Source organism: Drosophila obscura, unplaced genomic scaffold, assembly GCF_018151105.1.
Source record: "Drosophila obscura isolate BZ-5 IFL unplaced genomic scaffold, ASM1815110v1 contig_208, whole genome shotgun sequence".
Classification (NCBI taxonomy): domain Eukaryota; kingdom Metazoa; phylum Arthropoda; class Insecta; order Diptera; family Drosophilidae; genus Drosophila; species Drosophila obscura.
In genome coordinates, this window is record NW_024542799.1 from 252,278 (window position 1) to 267,772 (window position 15,495).

At 43.9% G+C, this 15,495-nt stretch overlaps 2 protein-coding genes across 7 annotated transcripts in view; one reads left to right on the plus strand and one right to left on the minus strand.

Annotated features, from left to right (window-relative positions):
* LOC111080492 (protein TANC2) overlaps positions 1-15,495 on the minus strand; it is a 44,031-nt gene that overhangs the window by 21,977 nt on the left and 6,559 nt on the right. The window lies entirely within an intron of this gene.
* On the plus strand, positions 8,266-11,193 carry LOC111079200 (trichohyalin). Its single transcript, XM_022374273.2, has 2 exons — positions 8,266-8,353; positions 9,260-11,193. The coding sequence occupies exon 2, from the start codon at positions 9,293-9,295 to the stop codon at positions 11,063-11,065; it is 1,773 nt and encodes a 590-aa protein (XP_022229965.2). The 5' UTR covers positions 8,266-8,353; positions 9,260-9,292; the 3' UTR covers positions 11,066-11,193.

The following is a 15,495-nucleotide window of genomic DNA, read 5'->3' on the forward strand; positions in this document are numbered from 1 at the left end:
CGCCCCTCTTTAAGCCTCTCCTCTTCGATGACTGGCTGGCTGTGGTTTGCCGGTTTGCCCCCTCAATGGATCCAAGTGGTTTCCATGTGGGCGGTTTATTTCTGCTAAATTGGCAAACCGCGCTCGGTGCTGCCGCCACTGCTGCTGCCGCTGCTGCTGCTGCCTGCTGCCCCGTGTGTGTGTGGGCGATATCTGCGTGTCTGCGTCTGCCTCTTTCTGTCCGTCCGTCCGTCCGCTTGTCTGTCTGTGGCACTTGTTTTCCTTTATGTAATTTCTGTGCAAATGATTTTCTTAATACCCAACTTGGACGTAATTCAATTTGCGGTTTCTTCAATGTTTTCCACGAAACTTTAGTCCCAAGGGAATGGCTGCTGCTGCTGCTACTGCTGATGGAATGTGGAATGATGTGCCGCAGAATGATGGTTAGCTGCGAATTTGTAATTTGTAAGTGTACTTAAGTAGTAAATTGGTGAGAGGAATGCCAGAGAAATGTTCTCAGGAATCGCGCAGGGGAATGCCACAATTTGTGGCAAGTAAAGGGCAAACAGAACAAAGCGGAGTTTCACTAAGGAAACGATGGATAAAAACAACTAATACAGCAAATCAAATCCTTCTGTGGTTAATGGAAATCCAAATATGTTTTTGTACTTTTTTTAAATATATTTTCTCAAAATATGCGGAAATATAAATGAAACTCTAAAAGGGGAAACGGACCGGTCTTATGTATCTGTTGGTTTAATGTTATGATAATTATAAATGCCATGAATCCCCCGTGTCCATAGAAAGCTTACATCTTAAGCTTACAAGAATGCGAATCCAAGCCCTTTATCTACTCGCAGTCCCCGCGAATGGAATGGAATATATCAGAAACTGGTTTCCGATTTGATGTGCCATTAAAATAAATATGGCCAAAACAAAAGGCAACGTGTCGCTCTTCTGCGAACAGTCAGACATTAAGCAAAAGCAGAGATACGAAAAAGCGAGACGAAATGTGTAAAAAAGTGTCAATCTCTGGCGTTGTAATAAAAAAAATAAGCTAGAAAAACACGCGCGTTTAAATAAAATGAAGCATAAAATGAAACTTGATTGTTGCTTAAATATACTCGTAGGAAGAACAATAGTTGGCTGTTAGACAGGCACAGACAGGCTAGGCTAGGTCATGGCTATTCTAAATAGTTAATTGTAATATCAGATAGCTCACGGTCAGCGGGAGAAACGTCTGACCCCGCCAGAAGGAGGGAAAGGGCGAAATAGCACTCCCGCCGAGCCACTGCCATTGAAAAGTGCGTATTCATTACAATTGATTGACAGACATGGACTGGACTGTACTGTACGGTACTGGACTGGACACAGACGCAAATCAATTCATGCTTGAAGTGCACACCCAACGGACCATGGACCATTTACCATTTACCAGTCACCGCTAACCACAAAAACCACCAGAGTGAGGCTCCAATGGGGGGCTGTACTGGGGCTGGTGCTGGTGCTGCTCCATCCACCACAATCGACAGGCTTTTGGCAGCCTCAAATCAGATTTCAGCAAATGGTAGTCCAGTGACATGGAACATTTTCCACCAAAAGCGATTTTTCATTGTTTTTCATTGACTTTGGCCTTTGGTTTTGTTTTGTTTATATTTAATTGCTTTTTAACATATTTTTTTTTGTATTCATATTGTATTTTATAGATGATCGTCTTTTTATTATTTAAGGGCTTTTGTTTTGGTTCAAAGATTTTCAAGTTCAAAGCGTGGGGTGCAAAAGTTTTGTTTTACATTTAAATCTTTTGCGTGGGTCATGGTTGGGCCCCGTCTCTCGCGTGGAAATCATTTGGATTGTGTGTGGTACGAGGTATCTGTGTGGATTTCGTTTGTCAGCGGGATGAGTCACATTTCCTACGAGAGTCGGAAGTGCATGGATCAGCAGAGGTGGTAATTACGTAGGTACATATGTATGTATGTATGTTTTTTCCTGGGATGTATCTGCAATTTGCATTATTCACTGGAACTCATGAAGATGAATTTTGACTCATAAGCTCTACGGATGCATCAGCTTTATTTATGGGATACAATTTAGCGGTGACAGACGAACAAAATACATGTCGTGTACATTGCTGATAAATAGTCTCCCATTAGAAGGAATAGAAATTGCAGAGAGAAACAGAAATGGTAGTTGGAGGAGAGTTCCATTCGCTCAGGAGAAAACAAAAGAAAAAGAGAAGCTCCTCAAAGAAAACTGAAACAAAAACAAATCAAATTAAGCGCGAAATTGGATGTTTTTTTTCCAGGCAAGTTCTCTCTCTCTTTTTTTTTGGGAAAGCAAAATGTAAAATAAACCCAGAAACGAACTGTTAAATGTGTCATAAAAAAAAGCTTAAGAGCTGTGGCTGTCCGGTTAAATGAGTCGCAAGCAAATCCCGCGGACCGACCCCCAGACCCAGACCCAGACCATAAATAACCCAAATGGCCGCTCGAATGGCAAATTTCGTGAGATTCTGCACTTTGATGCGCTCTCTCGCAGCAGTTCGTGAAAACGTGAGCCCCAATGTTGGCGAAGAAGTTACCCAAGCGTAGCCCACGGGCCTAGAAGGGTCCATTGGCAGGGGGCAGGGGGCAGGCGGAGTGAAGGGCAGGAAAAACGAGGCGTAGCCATAGTTCACTTTTCATGGAAAACCCTCACCACTCTCGCAACTTTGTTATGCTTTTTTGCCGGTTCCAATCAGTGCAGTGCAGTGCCATGGAAATGTTGCCAAACCTAAAAATGGATTGTCTTTGGCTGTACTTAATCATCCTTTACTCGTATTTAACTATGATATGCTTAGGTAAGTCTCCATAATACTTATACCAACGAGAAACCTCACATTAAACCTTGTGCATCATCTTCTTGACGTCTTCGTATGTGCTGGAACCATCATTTATCATTGACCCACATTCCTAAAAAGGCAAATCTCGTATGCCATCGACACCATCCCGAGACCGAGGTGATGTGTCGATAAATGTCTTCATTAGTCAAAGCCAAATCAAATATAAAAATGAATATTTATTGCATTTAAAAAATTGTGCGACACATTCAAATGTGTGCCAGCGGCCGGAAATTTGCCAACGCACGCAAAAAAAAAAATACATATATGTATAATAAAACACAAACACGAATACTATAATCCCCAAATGCGAATAAATCAAATGGAACTTCCGCTAGAGCGTGGGCTTTGGGGGAACGAACCCGTTAGCCAAATGAAAAGTGACAAAGTTTCATGTGGAAGTAAGTCTTCAGAGAACCGAAAACCCCCAGACCAGACAACGAGCAGCACCCAGCACCCAAGCACCAAGCAGTCAATGCCGAGAGATTTCGTACTTGTAAACTATTTCTTTTATTTTTCATTCGAGTGCGAATTTCGAGGGGGAAAACCCACGCACGCACTAAAGCACCAAAGCGGCAGCAGCAGCCCCAGACAAGGTGGCCGCCGCGGCGCACGAGATACCTCTCTTTTACCGCCTGCGTCTCGGCCTAAGTCTCTGGCGATTCATTCATTTCCAATACGCCCCAGCTGCATTCACAGCTGATTCATTCACTCGATCATTCATTCAGGTTCCCATTCATGAGACATTTTTGACAAACAATCTTCGAATCCCAATCCCTGGTTTGCGGGGTCCAAGCGATCGCCTCTGTCCATAATTGGCAGCGACCATCGATCAGTGGCCTCGGCTAATGCGGGTTCGGGACTCCGTCTACGGAAACTGCAGTAGGTTGAAGTTGCAGTTGTAGGTTTCCCCACTAAAAATTTGAGTTGCCACAGATTTGGTGCAAAGCCAAGGCGGTTCTCCTAATGCTAAGATGTTCAGCTTTAATTGGATTCATGATGCGGGTATTGGAAGACAAGGGCAATAAGCTAAGCAGCTGAGTAATTAATTGATTAGTATAAATAATCCAGGATCGAAATTTTAGGATGGGAAAATATATTTCTCAAGAATAAAAGTACGGAAATATGATCCGTAAATTTAATTTTCTTGTAGGACAAACCAATTCAGTTATACTTTCCCCTCAAATATTCCCAGGAAAGACAAAAATCCTCCTCGACCTTGGCGCATCTTCGATTATTTCAGAGCATAATCAGGTCTAAAGCACAGGGCCTAAATGTGGCATAATTATGCATATGAATAAATCAGCAGCTCTCGCTAGTCGCGGTGGGGCTTTGTTTTTGGGGTTTTAAAAATTAGATAGAAATTAATTAAACGAAATTAAGTGGCTCATTTGGGATTCGAATTTCTTTAAAGAAAACAAGCGCCGCTCAAATTAATTACTCAGTTTTCATTCCAACAAATATTTAGAGTTTGAACCAAGAAACAGATATTGAAATATCTCAGATTTGGAGTTGAATTCTAGACTGTTTTTGCGGTGTCTTGCTTCTGCTGTTTGCTAAAACAGCAAAATTTGAATTGCTAATTCAATGCTTAAACATCAGTTTACGATGCCATCTTAATTGTTTATTAAAGTTGTTAATGTGCTAAAATTAATTCTGGTTATGCGAAATTCACACAGCCAACGATGGAAGGCCAAAGAAATTCGATTTGATTGCAAAATAAATGTTGGCTGGATGCTTGCGGCTGGCTGTGCATACTTTTAGCTTGTGTGCCTTTTTTTTTGTCTATTATTTTTGTGTGAGAGTGCATATTAATAGACTCGCTCAGAGATGATCTTCTTTCTACCCAAAGATTGACATCAATCTCCTCTTTTAAAGCCAATAATCATTATGCTATCTTAGATCGTTATATAACATATCTAAACAGCCCCTTGGCACAAGTCTTCTATCAGTGGTCCCATGCTCAAAATCTATAATTTGTTTCCATAATAATTCTGTTTTGGTTGTCAAATATTATTGGCGACATTAGCACATCATTAGGGGATTTGTTTGTTGGTTTTTTTTCTACTGTTTTCTGGTTTTTGGTGAGATTATTTTTCTAACCATTTGTTGGTCCATTATGGTAATGGGTTAAAAGCGGCTTTTTGGACTCCCGAGATGTTGCAGAAGTTGGAAACAAATTATAAAATATTTCATTCCAATTGGAACTGGGAATGGGGCATAAATTTGCATAAATTATCCAATGTGGGAAAACTAAGCCCCCGATCCCCCCAGGGGCCCCCGTCCAGGAATTGACAAGCTTTCAGCATTTGTCCGGCGCGTTACGCGACGCCATCGATGGCTATCTGTGTGCCCCACTGTGTCCCAGGTCCGTAGCCCAGCGATGAGCTGCATACCAAATGAGGCCCCCGCTCGTATCGGTTTGCTATCACGTGTGGGCGCCACTCTCCAAGTGGCTCGTATTCGATTGGAGTGGAGTGGATACCTCAACATAATGCAACACCTTCTCCCCAATCCCCAATCCCCATTCTCTATACCCCATGCCATACCCCATAATGTGTGTAAGATTTAATTTCCCCTTTTTCCTTTCGTATATCTATCCGTTTATTGTATCGTTTAAGACGCTTTCTTTGGCCGGTTCCATCGAGTATCTGTATCTGGCATCATTAATCAATTCCTTCTTTCGTTTGGGGCGTGGCTGGTAAATATTTTGACCAATATTTCGTGCCAGTTTTTTGTTTCTATCTCTTGTTGTTTTTTTTCTGAATTTTTAATTTGCTATAAATAGAGCGTGTGATTGAGTTGATTTTTCAGTTTTTCTACTTCAGAATTGGTCGTAAAATCTGTAATGCCTTTTGATTGATTGCTTTCGTTTTTTTCTAATGGAATATTGGCAATATTTCTTTGCGTAAGTGGTACATAAAGTTTGAATTTGATGACTGACAGATTGAATTGGATCTGATTGGAGTTTTGGGGTCTGTCAAAGAGTGGATGTCCATAGGCTCAGAAGTCATGGTGAACTTATTATTGGTAATATCATATGGCTATATATTTTAACCACCTGATTAATGGAGCGGCAACAAATGAGCCTCAGATAAACCTCAGATTATGGACGGAAAATGATCATCATCGTCAAGAAGAGTCAACATCACATCAACTAATTCAAGATTATTGCAGGTGTGTTTGTTTGTCTGTCAATGGATGACAAAACCAGTGTAAAACCTCATGTTAAGCCCCACTTCACTCTCTCTATCCCTGTCTTGCCACATGCTTGGGCAATTTGCCACGCTCTTTAGACTGTATCAAATTCGAAAAATAAAACCAGCCAGCAACAAATTGCCATCGAAAACGTGATCGAGTTGACATTGAAATGTGTTGTTTTGTTGGCAAACAACAACATACCATACATTTCTCGTACTTGTACTCGTACTCGTACTCGTATCGCCCTATGAAATCAGCCTATGCCTGCACATATACTAGTAATACTTTTTAAAGTATAGAAAATTCAACTGTAGAACAGAATGTGTGGAGAGTGGAGCCAAGCGAAGCGGATCGAAGTGCTTCAATTGATAATGAAACTATTTAATTGAGAGTTCAGCGCCAGAATTAACCCCACCAATTCCACCAAATTGAAAAGCCTCAACATCAATTTGCGTCTCACTTCAATTTGATTTTGGAATAAGCGCTATATATGTATATATATACTACATTTATATATGAATACTATGTACTACGCCAGCAAAATGACATAAGCCAAAGTCAAAGTATTTCGGGCGGGCGGTTTAATCTTTATTTCAGTTTGGTTTGTAAATGGTCTGACCGACAGGTTAATAAATCAAATCGCAATTTGAACTTAATTCTCAGCATGGGCACAAATGCTCCCAAGATAAGACAGAAGACATTTCATAGATTCTTTACCGATCGGTGCTTACAGAATAGCCATACAAATACTCGTAATATCAGCGGAATGGAACAGAGATAATATCATTCAGAGATTTCAGTTACATTATTGAAACCTTTTTCAGGGCCAAAAAAAGATGATTAAAATTATTGGGAAATTAGGAAGTTCTCAATAAGAATAGCTTTATATTTGCTTCAGTTATAGCTTGGCTATATATTATTTAGTCATATCACATGGGATAATATTTTCAGGAGCAAGAGGCGTATGTGTAAACACAATCTCTCTTACCCAGAAATCGGATTTAATATAAATATTTTCACGTTGCTTATTAAAGCAAAAACTATTCCATTAATTTCCGGTTACAATTTTCCCACTACAAAAATTTTGCAGACAGCGAATGGTAGTTTATAAAAAGAATCTTGAAAGGGAGAAACTTCTGCATTCAGTTCCCCACAGAAGCTGCGTTTCTCTATAAGCTGTTTTTCAGCTGTTTAGTGACTCTTTACCAGGGGATCTTCAGATTGAAACGTCTTTTAATTGCATGTTAATTGCTCTAACCAAGACTCAGCTCAGATCCAAGAGGAGCTGCACAGAAAGAGAGAAAGAGAGAGAGAGGCACAGTGTGCAGGTCGGTAAAAGATACAAAGAACAGCTAGGAGGAGGAGAGAGAGAGGAACTTGCTCAACTTTTAAGTCATTGGGAACTGGGGACTGGACTGCTCTGTTTGCTCTGTTTCTGTTTTAGTTCTTTCTCTGTTTCTGCTGATAGTCCCCCAGGTTTGGTTTGGTTTGGAGCTGGGGCTGGTGCTGGAGCTGCAGGTACAGGTATAAAACAGTTGCACTCATTTGTTGTCCCGGTCGTTGTTCTCTGTTCTTGTTCGCCATTCTGTTCTGATCTCTCGAGTGCCAGTCAGTACCTACTAAAGTACGTGTGGTTATGGCCCGACTCTGCTTCTGCTTTTGCCTCTGCCTTTGCCTCTGCCTCTGCCTCTGACTCTTCATCTGAAAACAAAGACAAGTTTTTCAAGTTTTCCGACAGGGGGCACATGAAGTCATTCAAGTGGAGGCAACAACGAGGCTGGACGGTAGTCAGAGGTAGTGGACAGGCGAAAGGCATTGCTTCGGCTGCTGCTGCTGCTGTTGCTGCTGCTATTGCTGCTGCCTCTCTGGAGCTGCTGTCATTCGCACTTGAAGATCAAGTGATATATGTCTGGCTGTCTCTCTGTCGCTCCGAGTGTGTGTGTGTCTCTCTCTCTCTCTCTTTCTCGAAGACAAAGTAGAATCTGAAACCGATAGCAGACAGCAAGATAGATAGCCCTGACAGTCCAGTCGTATATTTACATGGGTATCAAGGCAATGGTCTATGGGGAATCAATAAGCTTCGATTAGATAAGAATCTGGAATCGAGGGGGGTGGGACTAAGTTGGTGCAGAAGGTGTTATATAGTACACCACTTCATGCCATAAGAATTGTGAAATGACAGCGTGCCCTAAAAACTGAAATTAAATGAAAAACCGAATAGAACCTGCACTCGAATCGGAGGGAGGGCTATAAAAATGCACCTTTTAATATTCAACAAGCTTCAAGCTTTGAAAAGTAAACACCAAATAGTCATTAGAAATGATTTTATATTATTCCATGAGCTTTCATTCGTTCTCTCACTATTCTGAATGTTATATTCTGCCTTGCTTGTGGAAAGTGGAGTCGTGGGGCCACCTTTATCGCACTCGCATTGAGGTTTTGTACGAGTTTTTTATATGTTTTTTTTAGTGGGGGTTTGGCTAGATATAAAAACCCCCCACAACAAACGCTGTAAAAGGCGAGGCACTGACCCAATTCAAAATCACATGAATATTCGTGGGGTTTTGAAAAGTATTCATTGTGGAGCCGATTCACAGCCAAGTGTTAATTAAATTAATCTAAGGGCTCTCTGGTGAGGTAGGAAGCAAATGAAGCGTGCCTTTTTGGGGCTTCCACATTAATTTGGAATATAATTTGACAATTTCGAACCAGATTCGAATCAGATCGGATCCGTTGGGACCGGGACCAGTACCAGTGTGCAGCGCACTTTACGGGTATTACGCGTATTACGGGTATGGGGGCATGGGGGCATGAGGGTATCGAGCATTGGTATGGCAAACACTGTAATTGGCTAAAAGCATCAGGCAATCTTTATCACGAAACCTGTCACTTGTTGCCGTTGTATGCCAAATGGCTGCAACATAACTTTTGGACATAATTAAGCCATCAAAACGAGCAGGCCAGACCAGGCCAAAATGCTGGCCATTCGCGTTGACAGTTGTCGTTGCGGAGCACACGGAGCAACACTAATTAATTAAAATAAACTACTTAAAATGTCGACAATTTCTGTTTTGGCATTTGGTTGCGACATTTGTGGGATCGCATGATGATGGCGATGATATCTTCATTTGTTTGATTTCATTCCATGGCTACTTCTACGGGGGAAAAAACACCGACACCAAACAATCTCCTGACAACCAGGAACGCCCAGGATTGCTACCCCCAGTCCCTGCCATGGAAACCCATCGACCATCAACAAACAACGAAAGAAAGCAAGCGGCCAGTCTCAGCCAGTTCTCAGCCAATCTGCTTGCCATGCAGTACTCCTGGCTGCCGCAGGAACGTCGGGCGTTAATCATCCGCGAGAAGCCGCCGTTGGTCATCTCGAACAAGCGGTTTGCCCGCATCCAGGCCAATGCTAGCCAGGCAGCCAAGCAGGAGCGGCAGTACCGGCAGCAGCTGCGTGACCAAGCGGAGGAGCAGCTACGTGCCGGGGGCGAGGAGCTGCTGCGTCAGTTTGGGGGCAGAAAGCTGTGCATCACCGAGGCGGAGCAGTGCCGGAGGGAGGTGCAACAGATGCGGGAACAGGAGCTGGTGGCCAAGCGACTGGCGGAGGAGGAGAGTGCAGCCGCTCGACGGGAGGCACAGCGCAGTCAGAAGCAGCGCATCGCGGCGGCCAAGAAGCTGCTGGAGCAACTGCGTCCGGGGCCACGGGAGCTGCAGTGTGCCAGGCTCCAGAGCGAGGTGCTGCGCAGTGTCCAGGCCCAGCGGCAGGTGCAGGTGGTGTTCACCCAGGCGCTGGAGCGGCAGAGGGAGCAGGACAGGCGCATCTACCACGAGCAGGTGCACAACGGGATAGAGGAGGCGCAGCGGCGTCAGGCCGAGCGCTGCCAGCAGCTGGGAGAGCACAAGCAGGACCTTCTCAGCGCCATCGCAGAGCGGGCGAGGGAGCGCCAGGCGGCCAAGGCTGAGGAGTACGAGCAGGCACGCCAGGAGCGGGAGAGGAACCAACGGCAGCTGAGGGAGCAGCAGCGCAAGGATGACGAGAAGCAGGTCGCCAGGAGACGCCAGAAACGGCAGGAGGCTCTCGCCTCGCTGGCCATGGCTGAGCAGCGGCAGCAGCGCCTCCTCATGCTGGAGGAGGTGGAGCAGGCTCAGTGCGATATCCACAACGAGGGCAAGGGCCGCTTGGAGCAGATGAAGCGGGATATAGCCCGCAGTCGCGTCCAGCAACGCATCCAGCGCAACGAGAAGCTCGCCCTGGAGCTGGCCCCTCGCCTCCACTACAGCGCTGGCGAGGATGAGGCGCGCCACAAGCGCCAGTTGGTGGAAATGCAAAAGGCTCACAGTGCGGAGCAGGCCAGGCGCCGCCAGAGCCGGGAACAGGCCAAAACCACCCGGCTGGCCATCCAGCGGGAGGCAGAGCAGCTGGCCCAGGCCTCCAGACAGCAGGCAGAGGCTGACAAACGCGATGCCGTCGATCTTCGCCTGAAGAACGACCTCGTCCACGTACAGTTCAAGCGGCAGCAGCGCCAGGAGCAGCTCCAGCGCATGCGTCAGCTGCGCCAGCAGTTGGACGAGCAGGTGCGGCAGCGGCACGAGGAGGAGACGCGTCCCGACACCAACTACAACCGGGAGGCGCAGCTGGAGTGTCTGCGCGAGGACGCCTTCTTCTTCGACTATGCCCGCCAGCTGATGGATGAGGCCCAGGCCAGGGGTTGTCCGCTGAAGCCCTTTGTCCGGGCCGTGGGGCAGTACAAGAACGAGAACCGCATAGGGGCGGGCATCCGCGTGCCACCGCATATGGTGACGCGCCTGCCCATGGGGCGACGCACTGCAGGCGACAGCCCAGCCGAGGCGGAGGTCAAAGCCAAGTCAAGTGTGGAGGAAGCCAAGCTGGCCGAGGAGGAGCAGCAGCAGCGGCGGAATATCGAGGAGAGCCTCAAGATGATTGAGACCTTGATGTTGGCCGAGGCCACAGCCAAAGAACAGAGCAAGAAGGAATGAGGTACTGGCCGAAGGATCCTTCAGCTCGTTTGTCACATGTTTCTGTATACATTTTTCTTCTTTTTTCCCCTGTACACTCTACACACACACACACAATAAAAAGAAACCGCACAACCAACCCATGAAATTGTGACCCCAACTTGACTTTGTTTCTGGCTGTAACTTGAAGTCGAAATATGGTATTCCATTACGGGGGCAACCCAAATACGAGTCGTATTGAATTCCGACTAAAAATACGAATATACGAAATCCAATTCGATGTAGGATCGATTTCCAATGCCACATTACTCACTGGAGTAATCGAATGCCTCCATTAGTGGTGTCCGTGTCCATGTCCCATGGCTAAGTAACGACATCATCAGCAATGGAACAGATACAAGGAGCTCTCGTTGCGGCACGGCACTCTTTGAGTGTGGAGTGAAAGCGCTCCTACACTTTACTTGAGATATAGATCTACATTTGGATAGCTATTTGTGCAAATCAATAAACGATTCGATAAGAGAATATCCGAAAATTGCAAAAAGCATATTCATGGCGTGTGCATGACGCGTCACCATAATTTTTAGGGGTATTAGATATAGATATATGGATCATCTACTGAGGCAGAAGTCTAACCCATTGAGTAAGCGAGTGAATTATCTGGGTTCGACTTGTCACTCAAATGGGGTTTGCCAGAGGTTCGCTTTGGGGCTTTGGGGTTTCTGTTTGCCTTCTTAGCAAACGTCTGGCAATGAATGGGTGGCGGGAGTGGGGGCCATTTGTGGGTATTAGTATCGGTGGTTGGTGGTTTTTTTTTTTTTTTTTTTTTTTTTTTGTGTATCATTTTGTCTATTTGCCTGACGCTTAAAAGTTTTTTATCTTTCTGTGGTTCTCTGCTGGTTGTGCTTGTGTCGTCGTGAACTTGTTGATTTTAGATACAAAGTCGGGTCGTTTCTGTTGCTGTTGCTGCTGCTGTCAGCATTGCTGTCGTTTGTACGTTGTATTTGCGCAACCAAAAAGACAACGGAGAAAGAAAAATACAATTCAGTTCTACAGCCAAACTGAACCTGAACCTGAAGGTTAAATGTATCTTCTGCTATGCTTTTTGTGCATTTTGTGTGTGTGTTTGAAACGAAACGAAAAGGGAAGCCAAACCAGCCATTTATGAAATATTGTGTCCACACATTCTCAGAACTGTTCTCAGAACTGATGTATGAATTATGAATTGGGGCGGTGGACACAGGTAGATCTTTCCTTGGTTCATTGCTTTCTCAGTTCCAGCCAATTAGTTGAAGGATTTGGCATGGAAACTGGTTATGCGAACACACGACTAATTGTGTTTAATGATTTGGCAAATGAAGCGATTCGACAGCAGCGAGTCTGCTCTCGTCGGCATGGGTGTGTGACAAAGTGTATTACAAAATAATAGAGCGAGAGCCTTTGTAGCAGTTTCAGGCTGAACACTTCCTATTTGTCAGAGTCTGACGCTATTCGGATGATCTAATCCTCTGTTGGCTGAGCAAATTAAGGGCTTTGGCCTAAAAGGTTTTAACATTCAAATATTTACTTACAAATGTGTGAAGTTTTCTTCGACGAAAGATGTAAATTGGAACCAAAACTTACCTAAAAGTAGAAAAATTTCAAAATTTAAGAGATTGTGCAAAATAGCAAAGTATAAATAATATATAAATTATAATATAATATAACTATACTTAATACAAAAAGGTACTCAGCATAAACGTCTTTAAATATAATTTAGTTCATATGCTCGCGTATCTCTTCTCCTGCACTAAAATAAATATAAAAACAAACTTCTTTGTCGAGCAAAATGTACTACAATTCCCTAAACATTTTAATGGCTCATTAAAAACCACAAGACAGACAAACGATTCCATGAAATTTAAGTAGCACACAGAATCATAAAAACAAATACACGCACACACATGTGGCATCAAAAGCATTATGTTTCTCACTCTCTCTCACTCTCTCTCCGTCTTTTTCACTCTAGCAAACTCTTGCGGCATCAGACTCTGGCACAGAGCAGAGAGCATTCAAGAAAAAGATCGACAGAGACAAACCTAAAGTATTTGTATCTAGCGCGAGTCGATTGGAACTAATTGCCTTGACATTTCGCTTGGATAACCCATAACCACCCCTCCTCCCCGCTCCACACCCTAAATACTTGCAGTGGAGATGGCAGCTTAGGGCTGTGCAAAACACTTGACAGCAATTAAGTGTGACCAAGAGACTACACTTAACATGGCGCTACTCCCCGCCCTACTGTCATTTCGAATATATTTAATGACATGCGAAATTCACAGGGCGGCGTCGGCGGGAAAAAGACACATTGAACGACATGGGGAGGCATGTACTTGATGCTCTTACACATATGAGGAATCGTTAGACAATTGTGTCAATTTTTTTTCACGATTTTACAGAATTTAATCGTTTCAAGCGATCGTTTAATCGATTTACGAGTACCACACACACACACAAGTGCCTTGAAGTGGTGTCAGGGACGTGTCAGCTAGGTAATGCAGAAACCTTCAGCATTACAATAAATAGAATAACATTACAATCAAGGAATCGTGTCTTACAAAACTCGATTTGTGTGTTTGTGTGCTTGCTTTGTGTAATAAAAATAAAATCAAAAAAATTGAGCGTGAAAAATGAATAAGTATAACAAATGAATCAATGAATAATCGTAACGAACAAGAGTTCGATCTCTGGGCAGCTCTTCCGCTTTGTATTGTACGAGTATGAGCACTCGTACTCGTACTTATACATCCGTAATTAATCAATTTCTGCTTCGAAATGTGCATACAAATAAATCGCATTCGCATTGTGTGAGAAATAAGCGGCAGCAGGAACGGCTCGGATCGGCACGGTACGGCACGGAACCCAGAGCTGGGTTTTATAATAAAAATGTTTAAAATTTACGAGACAAAGGCGCAGCACTGACGCGGCCGCATGTTGCCGATGAGAGAACAAAAGTCCCCGCCGCATGGCAGCATGGCAGCATGGCGGGCACAGGGAAAATATTCGCATGGGACTTTCGTAAAGTGTTGGAAAACATCATTATGAAAAGCAAAAAAAACGAAACAGAGAAAGGAGAGGAGCTGTAAGTGCAAGGGACAAAAATAACAAGACTTTTTTGATTAGTTATGTTTTTCAAGCAGAGCTATTTTTTTTTCTAGTCTTAGCCCTGGTCTATAATTTATGTTTTTAGCTGCATTTAACCGGCAGGCAGACAGACTGGCAGGCAGGCCACCGATCGCATTTGGTAGTCGTGCCTCGTCGCTTGGGCCATGGTAATTTAACAGAGGCCCGGGCTCTGAGGCGACTGACTTCCTTGGCCAGTTGCCGTTGGCCCGTTCCATTCCGTTCGGTTTGGTTTGTGTTCCATATCGCCCATTGAGCATCGCAACGCATAAATCAAACTTTGGTCTCGGCGCAGAGGTTTTTCTTCAGCACACACAAACCCATACAAATTGTCTGGGTATTGGTATTCAAAAACGTTTGACTATATCAAGTTGCGCTCCAGCTTCTTGGAACTTGGTCCACAGACCTCTCCAGCCAGGCCGGCCGGCCGGCCGCTGGTTGGTACAACAAATTTATTGCCTTTTAATGCTGCGAAAACTTCTTCGTAAGCGTCTCCTCCGCTTTATCCCCGCTATGGCGTTGACATTGTAGCGGTAAATGCTGATAAATTAATTCGCTGCAACGTGTTGCAACGTTGCACCATCGTTGCATGTGGCAGATGAACGCTTCAGGTTCCAGGTTCCAGCTTGCAGAGTGAGTCAGCGTACCCCGTACCCCCAAAAAGGTTCGACAAGAAACTGCCACAAAATGTCAAAATAACGGGGCATAGGGTTTGTTTTGTGAAAGCTCTTCTGGAGTTTGCCAAAAAGGTTTTTTGGAAAGTTTTTAACAAAAAAAAATATAAAAAAAACAATAATGAATATTTTATGCACAGAAATTTACTTCTAAGAATACTTATTCCCCATCCGTCAATGTCTGACGCCTTGCAGAACGCAGAAGAATTCAATGTTAATCTCTTTGGCAGCCCTCAAGTGTCGGATCAACATTTTAAATGCCATTTTTGTAATGATAATAAAATAAACATTAAAAAATAAAAAGAACAACGAAAATAAGTTGAAGAAACTTTTCCTGTTCCGTTGTAGTGTTTTTTGTTGTGTTGTTTGCCCCTTCTCAGAGATGAGTCTTCTAATTAAAAGAAATGTTTAGTCATTAGGCCGTAATTTCACTTGAGGTGAAAGTCAAAGCATTCAGTGGAGAGGAAAGACGAAAGACAAAGCACAGAGACACTCGTAAATCATCATCTGAGCGGCAATTAAACAGAGTGGGAAAGAAAAACACTTAATAAATTACCGCAATTCGACACGCCCACTTTGTAAAAACAAAATAATAACAATAAATAATAAACAGCG

What these genes read in the sequence shown, in the direction of transcription:
- LOC111079200 (XM_022374273.2), top strand. Translation starts at nt 9,293, where the DNA reads ATGGAAACCCATCGACCATCAACAAACAACGAAAGAAAGCAAGCGGCC.